General features: G+C 40.0%; 1 protein-coding gene across 2 annotated transcripts; it reads left to right on the forward strand.

The window, feature by feature from the left end:
- The first annotated feature begins 1,476 nt into the window (after window positions 1-1,476).
- Window positions 1,477-11,301, forward strand: LOC146708458 (multidrug and toxin extrusion protein 1-like). Of its 2 annotated transcripts, XM_085460347.1 has the most exons (16): window positions 1,477-1,676; window positions 2,249-2,350; window positions 2,440-2,508; window positions 2,731-2,879; window positions 5,000-5,042; window positions 5,861-5,905; window positions 6,013-6,110; window positions 7,187-7,284; window positions 7,710-7,891; window positions 7,974-8,082; window positions 9,233-9,308; window positions 9,618-9,687; window positions 9,781-9,913; window positions 10,573-10,667; window positions 10,745-10,808; window positions 10,881-11,301. In XM_085460347.1, the coding sequence occupies exons 1-16, from the start codon at window positions 1,494-1,496 to the stop codon at window positions 11,123-11,125; spliced, it is 1,761 nt and encodes a 586-aa protein (XP_085316473.1). In that variant the 5' UTR covers window positions 1,477-1,493; the 3' UTR covers window positions 11,126-11,301. The 2 variants fall into 2 exon arrangements, with proteins under 2 accessions (XP_085316473.1, XP_085316472.1); XM_085460346.1 differs by having other exon boundaries at window positions 10,745-11,301.
- Window positions 11,302-12,807: the final 1,506 nt, after the last annotated feature.

Below are 12,807 nucleotides of genomic sequence, written 5' to 3' on the forward strand. Positions count from 1 at the left end.
AAGTCTGGGATGACAGTGTTTCTTTTCTCTGTTAAAAAGTAACTGTTTTGTGATGCAGCGAGCAGACTGTTACGTATTCAGGGCCAGACAAATTACCTCTAATCATTTGCATTTTCAAGCCATTTGAGGTCTGTTGCATAAAAGTCTTCAAATATTTGTGGGAAATATTGTTTAGAGATTTATATTGTTGTCAGTATCCAGCGCTTTTATTTACATGACATTTAAAAGAAGAGCCATTTTTCAGCTTTGTTTTCATTTCACTGCATCATATTTGAATATCTGCAATACTCTGTCAAGTGGAACAGACTTTTTTTATGAAATTTTGAGTCATTTTTTCACAGTGAAACTTAATAAAGATGTATTCTGGTATCTGAGCGCTGCATATTTTGATGACCCCAGGTGATGGGTGTCTCTGTTTTGTTTTTTGTGCTGTGCTTCGTTCTGCAGGAGCTGATTAAAGAAGCTTGCTGCTTGAGGTACAGCTAAGCCCAGTGAGTTTAACTATAAAAGCTCCCTCTTTCCTGCAGCAGATCCTTCCCTTGCTCTCTGGTTATCCTTTCCTCACTGCTATTGTTTGGTTTGGACACCAGCTTCCTAGACTACACTGGCTCAGCTACAACATGTGTTTTTGATTCTTACTGACCTTGTCACATGCTCATGCACGTTTTACACTACTGACTTGCTGACATACACATTCACCTTAATTATGTTCTGTAAATAAATCATCCTTTGCTACCTTTAGTTACTTTAGTTACAACCTCATCCAGTCTCACTCTGTTTCATTGGACCCTGTTTTATTTGCAGGTGGAAGGACCCAGTGCAATCGAGGAAAGGCTCTAATCCTTCTGGAAAGTGCTACTTTCCAGAAGGATTAGAGCCTTTCCTCGATTGGATTAGGGGACAATCGTGCCTCAAGAGTTGGGAGTTCGCCTTGTAATCGGAAGGTTGCCGGTTCGAGCCCCGGCTCAGACAGTCTCGGTCGTTGTGTCCTTGGGCAAGACGCTTCACCTACCGCCTACTGGTGTGGGCCAGAAGGGCCGATGGTGCGATATGGCAGCCTCGCTTCTGTCAGACTGTCCCAGGGCAGCTGTGGCTACAACTGTAGCTTGCCTCCACCAGTGTGTGAATGTGAGAGTGGATGACTGGGTGTGTAAAGTGCTTTGGGGTCCCTAGGGGGGACTAGTAAAAGCGCTATACAAATACAGGCCATTTACCATTTACTAAGGAATATCACCAGCATCTTTTAACTGTCATTTTAATGATCAACTGTAAGTGAATGCTTTATTTGTACAAGTGTATTGAGTATTTTGCAATAGCAGAAATCACACCTAAACAGAGTCAAGAGTTGGTTGGCTGTAAGGTGAGGAGGACAGTATGTGTCTGGCCCCTCCTCAGACTCCTGCGCTGGTTATCAAACCAACAACATTTTCTTCTGCCTGAGTGACAGAAATCACTCAGAGCTGTTTGTGAAGAGGATCTGTATTTGTTCAATTATGGACTCTTCTGGGGAAAAAACAGGAAAATGCACCGAGGCAGTGAAAGAGGATTTAAAGGAAAGTGCAGCGGCTGCTTGCGCACAGAGCTCCCGAGGCTGTTGCCACATATGTGTCCCTCGGTTTATTCCGTCAGTTTACCGCAATGAGCTTGTGCAACTTTCCAAACTGGCGGGACCAGTGGTAAGACTGTGTGTAAATTTGAAGCTCATTTGAAGTTTGTCACACTCTCTGTCTGTTGTTACTGACAGGAAGAACGGATTTACTACAGAAGATGCACCATGTGTCAATAAACTGTAATTTGATTTAAACGTGGGACCTGGACCCTGGTTTAGTGTCTTATTAATAAATACATTAAATGTTATTTATGTTATTATGAAGTCCTGTTTCTGAATGGACCTCAAGCACTGTAGGACTGTACTGTGTATATCTGTTTAGTATTACAATCATTTAATTTTAAATTAAGTTACTATGTTTTTATGCATTATTTGGATTACATATCAAATTCCTCCATGTTTTCTTTAAGCCCCCAAAACATACAGTTGCTTATGTTTTTACTATTTTTACTCTTTATCGTGCTGCTGTAACACAGAAATTTCCCTTGTGGGAAGTATCCATCTATTTTAGATATTTGCTATATGTTTAACATCCTTAAGTTACTAAATGTTTTAACCATATTCATTACTTATTTATTTTTCCTTTAAATGTATTTCTAAATACAACACAGAGTCAGTATCTCCTCTTCTGTACTTCAGGTCATTTCCCAGTTCATGATTTTCATGATCAGTTTTGTCAGCACGGTGTTCTGTGGTCACCTGGGGAAAACTGAACTTGCAGCTGTAGCATTATCAATTGCGGTGAGCAGACATTTCAGTGCCTTTGTTGTTGAACTGTAAATATGCATCATTTTTTACCCCACTTTATGCATGTTGTGTTTCGTTTGCAGGTAGTTAACGTCACTGGTATTTCCATTGGCACCGGTTTGTCGTTAACTTGTGATACCCTCATATCTCAGGTAGGGTCCTCACCAGAGCTTTCACTTTATTTGTGTAACCAAGACAAACACAAGCAGCACAGCTGGGTTCCCAGGTTCTCCTGGAATGCCCTTTTAAACATCTCAACACTGAGCTTTTGTGTGGAGTTATTTTTCTATGATCAGTCATACCCTTGTTCTTTGGTGGGATTCTGTGTTTTCCAACTTTTCTCACCCGAGCGTCTGTCTACCTGTTTCACGCAGACGTATGGGAGCGGTAACTTGAAGCGTGTGGGTGTGATTCTCCAGAGGGGAGTTCTGATTCTGCTGCTGGCCTGTTTCCCTTGTTGGGCCATCCTCATCAACACTGAGCCTCTCCTACTTGCTGTCAAACAGAGTCCAGAGGTCGCCAGGTGAGCCGTTATTAACCAGCAATAACAGACGCATGGATGTTGTGACACTGCTGAGCATGTGTCTGTCTCACTCTTAAAGAAACACAAATTATGCAAAATGCCAAGCACTGTTAGTTTGTGCAAAAAATACAGTGGTCCCTCACTATACTGCGGTTCACCTTCCGCTGTTTCGCGGATTTTTTTTGTGCAATTTTGCATGTTTTTTTGTTTTTGTTTTTCTGTTTTCACAGTGCATTGTGTCCATGATCGGCTGTCCATTGTCAATCGATCTCCTCCGTGCCGTGTCTCCTGTACAATACAGAATGCATTCAGCTTGTCAAATTTACATAAATCTTCGATCACTAGCAGTGTGACTCTGAAGTGCTGTACTGTATGTTTGTAAGTTTTCTCCCCAACAAAAACAACAATGTCGACGAAACGTTTTGCACCGTCAAAGGCACCTGCGGTAGCACCCAAGATACAGAGAAAGATGCTAACCATCTCACAAATGATGAACTTCTGGACATGCTAAAGGAAGGTAGAAGTTACCGTATTTTTCAGACCATGAGGCATTAGGCAAAACAAAACAGTCAGATGAGTTAAACTTTACTCAACTCATTGTTCTTGCTTCCTCTACTTCCATACCATTGATTCATTAATGTTTAATTCTCTGGCAGCTGCTCTATTCCCATGTTCTGGACATAAAAACAGGGTTTGATCTTTGGCTTCATTCTTTAATACTGGACTTATTTTTCTACGAAGGTTTGAACTTTGAGAGTCTTTAAACAGGAGAGAAAAGTGTGAAAATGTTCATGCCTGTCAGAGAAAAGTGTATAAAGTGTGTAGTGACGGTCAAAGGAGCTTGCAAAGAAAAGCGTCTGGACTTCTTTAAGTTGCTTGAAGACGTTTCACCTCTCATCCGAGAAGCTTCTTCAGTTCTAAGGTCAAATGGTGGAGAGTCCCAGATATAAACCTAGTGGGAGTAACCCCCCACAGAGGGACAAAAGGACCCCCTGATGATCCTCTAATCGCCTGAGCCAAGGTGTGAAACTGGGTGTGGGTCCCAATCAGCCAGAGTTTCGGGTGTGTTCATTGTGAAACCTGGCCCCACCTTATCATGAGATCAGATGGCCCAGGATGTGAGTGGGCGTTAAGGCGTCTGGGAAGGATCTCAAAACTGGATTATAGATGGCAGAGAGTTGGTGTCGTAAACCCCCGCCTCTGTTCAAAGATGGTCGCTCACAGTGGACATAGATGGCTTCTTTCACTCCTCTTTCAAACCATCTGTCCTCTCTGTCCAAAATGTGAACATTGGCATCCTCGAAAGAGTGACCTTTATCCTTAAGATGCAGATGGACTGCTGAGTCTTGTCCTGTGGAGGTGGCTCTTCTATGTTGGGCCATGTGCTTGTGAAGTGGCTGTTTGGTCTCTCCAATGTAGAGGTCCGGGCATTCCTCGCTGCACTGTACAGCATACACCACGTTGTTAAGTCTGTGTTTTGGCGTTTTGTCTTTCGGGTGTAGTGACGGGTTTTACAGCCTAAAAACAACATATTTTTAGAACGTAACTCGAGATAAACGGGGCGTCACTGTAATGCAGTAATCGAAAAGCACATTATACCAAACCTCATAGTTTGACCACCTGTAGCAGCAGAAACCAGCTGTTAACTCAGCAGTGGAAATGCATGGAAATGTGTGCTGGTTCTTACTGCACACATTTCTGACCTGTGAGAAATAATTCAGTAGATCCTTGTACAGGTTTACAACCCAACACTACTTAAACTACGTGCTGTGTTTGTTTGTTTGTCACATTGTTACTGTGCCTCGACTTTTGGATAAAGCTGCCAAAAACTTTTAAAAAGATAATTAACATCCTGAGACCTGAGATGCATTTTCAGTTTGTCTAAACTATTTGGGATTAGTTGGACCCAATAAGTATAAAAAGGAAGCACCATCATTGGTGGGCTTATTTTACAGCATAACGCATTAAAGTCACCATTGTGTAACACAGCATGAAACAGTAATGAGCAGAATGAAGTAAGAGAACAAGCAAAATGGTATGTAACCTTAATTTATGTGCAGTCAAATGTCACCATCATCAGTTTCACAGGCTTACTTTGTTTTTTTCATTTCCACATGAAGCCTCTCCCAGCTCTATGTGAAGATCTTCATGCCCGCTCTGCCGGTGAGTTTGACAGGATTTGATGCAGATTTGGAAGGTGTTCAATATTTAAACAAAAGGCAGGTTGATATCCAGAACTGAGGGTCTTAACAACAGATGCAGTGCTATTTAAGGTCCAGAGAGCATCGGTCACACCTCAGCACACGGGGTGGTAGAGAAAGTCATCTACTAAGGGTTAGGGTTGGTAGTTTGACCCCTTAGCTGCTCCAGTCTGCATGCCAAATGTCCTTCAGCAAAATAGTAACCCCAAGTTACTCTCCAATGAATCCATTGGAGTGTGAATGTTAGATAAAAAGCACTTAGGCATGCTCACCTAACCCTATATGTGATCTCCTCCCTTTTGTCCCCAGATCTATGGGCGTTGGTGCTTAAGAGGTTAAGGATCGGATGGGTGAATGAGACGTGTTGTAAAAAGCACTTTGAGTGCTCTGAGAGATTAGAAAAGCACTTTATAAGAATCAGTGCATTCACCATTTATCATGTTTGACTTGGTATTCGTTTCTAAGGAGATTTACATTGTTCAACAATACTGCTCAATCTCTAACTTTGATGCCCCCCTCTCATTTATTCTTGGTTGAACTTTGAGGCATAAACTATCAGACAAAGTGGATGAGGGTTAATAACTTGCAGTGGAGGTGTATCAATGTATAGAATCTGTGATAAATTTTATTTCTTTGATTTATTACTAATTATTTGACATGTTCATTGTTTTCATTGAAAAGTGTTAGCGTGCTGATTAACCTAAGATCCGATCATGTGCTCAAATTTGTTCTTCACTTCTGTCAACGAGTCTCTTATAATTTAATGTTTGCTTTCTTCAGGCTGCTTTCATGTACCAGCTGCAGGGGAGGTATCTTCAAAATCAGGTGCAGTGCTTTTGAAGCATGCATATGGCCTACATTACTTTAATAACTGGTTGTGCTTTTAAAACATTAACATGAATATTATTTGTATTTTGTGCTTTGGTGTACAGGGAATTATATGGCCTCAAGTTATAACTGGAGCAATCGGAAATGTCTTTAATGCAATATTCAACTACGTCCTCATCCATCAGCTGGATTTGGGTGTTGCGTAAGTTTTCCTCCATCATTCCTGTGACATCATTGGTTGAATGTAACCTCAATTCAGACAGTGAAAACTATATGTGTTTTAAATTCTTTATCTAAATTCATGATCCAGTGAATTTAGGTGAATTACCACAGGTTTTATGGTGTGTTGGTAAATTTGCAGACCCAAATGCAGGACACAAGGATCAAGTGTCCTGCATTTGATCCTTGTGCACTTGAAAGACGAGAATACACTGACCGTCAAAGTAAAACAGGAAACAGACTGGGCACAGAACTAAACCTAAGAACTAGACACAGAGGCACCAGAAAAAACCCCTCAAAACTAAAATACAAAAACAGAACTCAGAAGGCTAGAAGTCATATACAAAGATGAAATCATAGAATAACACCAATAATACACAAAACACTGGGTCACCGATTCAGGACCATGACATCATGAGCTTGAGCACAGTAATATTTTTAGTGTCAGTGTCAAGGTATCAGACAACATGCTTTCAAACTGTGGCAGATGTGTGCGGATATAATTTCGTAGTTGAAGATATCTTAAAAAATGGCTGCACAGTATTCCAAATCTATCTTTTAATTGTTGAAATGACATGAAGGTATCGTTTGATTACACGTCTTTTAATTTATGAATTCCCAGTTCATGCCCGTTGAAAGCGCTGTCTGCACATGATGGAAGGAAAGAAGGGTTAGATGTAACAGGCATACACATTGATAGTGGTTTTAGTTTAAAGTGCTTAATTTGAAGCAAACAACATATATCTAATAAGAAATCAATACCAGGCTTCGGAAGACTATAAAACCCATAAGCACAAGGAAATACAAAGCGGCACTATTGAAAAAAATATATAACAAAATGTAGAACATGAATATAAATTGTTTCTCAAAAACCTAAAAGGAATAATGAACTGACAGCAAATTCGAAACCCATCCATCCATCCTCTTTCACTTGTCTTTTTACAGGGTTACAGGGGGCTGAAGCCTATCTTAGGGTGCTTGAATTGTCACCTGTAAATATGGAGCTTTAATTGTTCATTTTTTTTCCTTCTTTTAATCTCTAATGTTTTTATCTTCTAGTGGATCAGCAGCAGCCAGTGCCATCTCCCAGTATTTGTTGGCATCGGTCTTATTCATTTACATGTACTTGAGAGGTCTGCATAAGGCCACATGGGCAGGTCAGTCATTTTACTTCTACGGGGATCCTGAACTTGCTGAAATGTTTTGATTTTGCTGTGTCGTTCGCCTTATTTCCAATTCTGTCCAATAATTTCATCATGTTGCATCATTTAGCTTTTGGCCTTTCATACCTGAAGTTTTCCATTATAAATACTCAAGAGTTTAATGTTTGACAAAAATAGTCATACTCTATAACTGTGGAGTGCAGTGTGGAGGAGAGGTTATTCTTTAACACTGCGGTTCCAATAAACTTCAAGACATCTCTGTAATAGTTAAAATGTGTGGGATTTAAATATTGTTTAATAGTAATGTCTGATTTATGCAAATTCCTCATTAGTAATTGTTGATCCGAGGCCCATAATTAAATCATAATTTAAACCAATAGTTTGAAAGATGACATATAGAGTCACTCTGACCCACACAGGTTGGTCCCTCGACTGTCTCCAGGAGTGGGGACCCTTTGCCCAGCTGGCTGTCCCCAGCATGCTCATGCTCTGTCTGGAGTGGTGGGTGGTTGAAGTGGGAGGATTCCTGGCTGGTGTGATCAGTGAGGCCGAGTTGGGAGCTCACTCGATATCCTACGAATTGACTGTTACTGCATACATGGTAACTCCAGTGAACCTTTTGACTTTTGCTTATATGTTGACCTGGCATTACATTTTGGAATTACACATGGATTTTCCCACAGATTCCATTAGGGTTTGCTAGTGCTGCCAGCGTACGGGTTGGGAATGCACTTGGTGCAGGAAACATCGAGCAGGCCAAGCTGTCGTGCAAAGTCCCCATCATCTGTGCATGTAAGAACCAACACACTAAGTATTATTTTCTGTGTTAAATGAACAGAAAAAAGTAAAAATACTGCTAACTGAGCAGTAGCAGGATTAGTTTTATTTCATGCTGAGCTTCATGACATAAGAATATGAAGTAGAATACATTTCATAAAATATAAATGAACTATTCATCCATCCAGCCACCTTCCAACAGCGTAGCCAATTAATGGTAGATTAATGGTGGACTCTCGGTGCCAAGTCCATCACAGCGCCAACTCAGAGATAGACAACCATTCATATTCATGTATACAGTGACATTAGAGCCATTAACTAACCTAACATGCATTTCTTTGGTCTGGGAGGAAGCTCGAGTACCTCCACAACCCATACAGGGTCCATGGCTGTTCCGTCAACATAAGGGGTCACCACAGGGGGTAGCTTTGCATGATTGATCTGGTCAGTTTTATGCCGGATACCCATCCTGACACAGTCCCAAAGGGGATTTGTCTCCAGTTGAAATTGAACCAGTGACCTTTTGCCTATTATGGACCAGTTTGTTTACCCGACCCTGGGCAAAATAGTATGTAGTTGATATGCATTAGAACACATGTTGAATAAGCTGCAATAAATTTGTGGACTATGTATACTTCATGTAATTTTGAGCCTGCAGTTAAACTTGAACCCTTTAAATCCCAGCGTATCGTATTTGATACATGCCTTTTTGTGATCATCAGCGTGACTCCCCCCCCCCACCCCACCCCCAAATGATTTAAATTGCATGACACATTTTAATGACTAAATTGCAAAAATATCGCTCATGTAGCGAATGTGATTCAAGTTAAACCTCATATATGCTGATTAAAATTTGATATATATTTTGTCTAAAGGTTCAACAAACAGTCCATTATCAAAAAATGAAAGATTTCTGGCAGTTATATCATGGTTTAGGTTCTAAAGTGTTAACATAAATTCAACTTGTGCCTTGTTTTTGAACTTGTTTTTGTTGTTAAACGTGAATGCTGTACAATCGTTCTACTTTGGAAAAAGAAGAATAATGAAATTACAGTACATTTTTCACCACAACTGTATATAAACTGTAAAGTTGGCCACCTTTTGTGTTCCTTGTTTTTCTGTTTTTCCTGTGATTTTAATATTTAAATGGTTTTTCTCATTGCAGTCATAATTGCATGCTTTGTTAGTATTATTTTTGGCGTCTCAAAGGATGTCATCGGATACATTTTCACATCAGAGCCGTAAGTATCTTTGACCTTTAACCTTGATTCCAGGAAGAGTTCCTCTCTTATTTATTGCTTCTTTAATTACATGTATTATTCAAGATAATCATTTATACCTTTGTCTCAGAAACATGTTGCCCTTGTTATCTAGTTTCAGTTAACTAAAACAAGCCTATGTGAGTGCTATAATCAAATAAATTCATTGTTCATGTGTCCCATTGTATTAAAGGTCTTGTTTTCATTAAGTTTCATATGTTCTTGATGTTTGACAATATTTGTGAATGTACAGACAGATGTACTGAAGCTGAAACTGCACACTGTTTTTAGCGATATTTTGCAGAGGGTTTCTGACCTCATGTTGATATTTAGTTTCTTGCATCTTGGTGATGCAATTGCGGTAAGAAATGATTTTACAGCAGTGATCGACATTTCAGGCTAATACTGTCAAATATAAAATGTGATTCAGAGAAATCTGTGTTTGTGTTTACAGGCTGTGACTGGAGGAGTTGTCAGAGGTGTAGGAAAGCAGTCGGTTGGTGCTCTGTGTAACCTGATCGGGTACTACATTTTTGGCTTACCCACTGGTGTGTCTCTGATGTTTGCAGCCAAAATGGGGGTTGTAGGTGAGGACTGAGTGAGGGTGGCATTCCAAGCTCCTTTGTTTTCCTTCATAGCATTGGATTGATATTACATATTCAAGACAAGAGAAAATAAGATATGTCGTACTTTATTTATCCCTAATTGTATATAATAACAATTAATTTTATTATATTCATTAAATAAAACCAGACATTTTGGTAGTTTTCTAGTCGAGTATGTTATAATAATGCCAGGGAGGAAAGACATCAGCAGTGACTTTGGGGAAGCATTTGTTGCTGTCCATGAAGGTTTGACAGAAGAAAGTCTCTTCTGTCCAAAAGGAACATTGCAGCATGGATTAGGTTTGCAATATTGCATCTGATGGAACAATGTTCTTTGGACAGACAAGAATAAAGAGGAGATGTTGGGCCATGCAAACTTCAATGCACACCACAATCATCATCCCAAGCAAAGCACCTCGCTTTTGCGTTTTTTGCTTAGTTTTTGCTAAAGACGTATCATAATATGCCATATGCTGCTATTCATCTACACATCTACATCTCTATATATAACCAGTGTATGTTGTGTCTTTCAGGTTACAGGTGGATTGTGACAAATGCGTGCTGCGGTCAGAAATTAAATGTACTTCCTGCTTGTCAGAAAAACTATTAAAACTCTTCTTCTTCTGTTTTTTCTGCTGTAGGGTTTTGGACAGGCCTTACGGTTTGCGTGTTCGTGCAGTCGATCTTTTTCATCACATTTTTGTGCAAACTCGATTGGAAGAAGGCTGCTGAAGAGGTGCGCACCTGCATCTATTGACAGTTTATCACACTTTCATTCATCAAAGCATGTCATTAACTGTTGTGTCTGATCAGGCTGAAGTGCGAGCGGGAGTCCGCATCAAAGAAGAAAAAGACACGATCAAGATGGAAAATAGAGGTGAGTGGGCAAACTGGCTGAAACATCCCATTATTACAGTGTCTTATTCATGCTTCTCTTTCCAAACCCTAGACTCTAATCACATCCAGACCCCAATCAGTACTATTGGATCCAGTGGTGAGAGCGCCGGGGTGGACCACGTATACATGGAGGTGCAAATACCAGAAGAGAGTCAAACCACCAACACCACTACAGTGGGAGATGTTCTGTCAGTGTCACAGCTGGTGTTACGGCGCGGCCTGGCGATACTCATCATGATCCTCATCCTCGCTGCTGGAGTCATTACCAACACCGTCCTCACCCCGCTGCTCAAATGATGTAATGGGTTAAATGTATTGTTGTGTATATACATACACGCTTAGTATATTTAGTGTGCACACAAAAAATACCACTTTTTATTTTATTTGCCTTAATCAACATATCACAAAAAGATATCAGAAATACCAAAAGAAAATTAAAGAATTTAATTTAATTTAGCTATCTCTTCTGTCTAATTATGTGTCTTTTACAGAAACTATGTATGAAATAGCATATTTATTTATAGCTAATAGCTAATAATAGTTGTATTTCTGATTTCATATAAGGTTTTTTTTAGTGTTTATTAATGTTTGCTAATTATATGTTTTAAATAAAGATTAGATTCACATTCAGATACATATCAGCCCATGCAATAAATGACATCTTCTCAGACAGTTTCATCAAACAACCAGTACTGTTAATTATCAATGTCCATAATAGCAAATCTAGCACAGTTCGACTCTGAAGTCAGGTTTTTTACCCATCTAATCTTGGTGGCTGTTTCTGTGCCTCCCTCTGCTAACCCCACATGTGACATTATCCACTCTGTCATAGCCAATTCAATTCAAATTCTTTATTGTCCCACAGGGTGAAATTAGTTTAGCAGGCAAAATAAAAGTAAACAAAACAATAATATAAAATAATAATGACAATAATAGTAATAGAAAGTCACAGGATGGTCATTTGCCACTAAGGAGATGGGATGCAGTAGGGATAAAAGAAACCTGGAGTCTTGGTCTTCCTCAAAGGTACTCAAAAACGGCGCCCAGAAGGCAACAACTCAAACTCACTGTGAAGTGGATGGTTCAAACAATTAACAATAGAATGAGCCTTCCTAAGCACATTTTTGTTGTAAATAGCCAAAAGTCCATCTTGCCAGCGCCCTGAAATTTTGCTAGTAGTTTTTACCAGAAGTCCCAACTTATTCTTATTCTTCACCGTCAGGTTACCAAACCAGGCAGCGAAAAGACATCATTCAATAAAACTACAAAACAAAGACAACATCTCAGATGAGACATTAAAGGATCTCATTTTCCTTAAAAAGAACAGTCTTTGTTGGACTTTTTTAGTAGTGGCATCAGATTGAAATGCAGCTGGATGCCTCTCTTGTGTCCTGGATTGTTGACTTCCGCCACTGCACAGAGACCTGTCATCTTCAGAGGTTTTCTGATGACTCTGCAGTGGTTGGATGGATCAGTGTGGGTGTTGAGAGAGAGTACCGGGCTGTGGTTGACTCCTTTGTCAATGCGGTGCGAGCACAATCATCTTGATTGTGGACTTTAGGACGAGCAGGAAACCTGCGTCCCCTGCTTCAATCCATTGCCACATACCTAGTTTCAGGGACTAAGATGCACGGAGAGGAATGGAGAATTTGCAATTTGAGAAATGAGACCCAATAAAAACTAAATGTGGAAGACGATAACAAATCACAGCACAGTGTGGTGCATGACCTTAATCATGTGATTTAGCATGTTTTGGTTTTCTTGTTAGCTCACAAAATTTGTGGCATTGTTCCTCCTGATGACTGTTCAAATAAGCCAACTGACCTGACATAACTCATTTCCAAGACAAGCGGCTTGTCCACTCGAGGGCTGGCAGCAGGAGTCAGCCAACATCCTGTTATACAAGAGGCATATAAGAGGTCAATAGAGTCACATCCTGAGCTGAGGTCCAGAAAGACAGTGGGAGTTTGAGTGCATAA

This window comes from Copadichromis virginalis, linkage group LG6 (genome assembly GCF_057382275.1).
Source record: "Copadichromis virginalis isolate Kocher_CV1m ecotype Utaka linkage group LG6, C_Virginalis_male_GT1.1, whole genome shotgun sequence".
NCBI lineage: Eukaryota > Metazoa > Chordata > Actinopteri > Cichliformes > Cichlidae > Copadichromis > Copadichromis virginalis.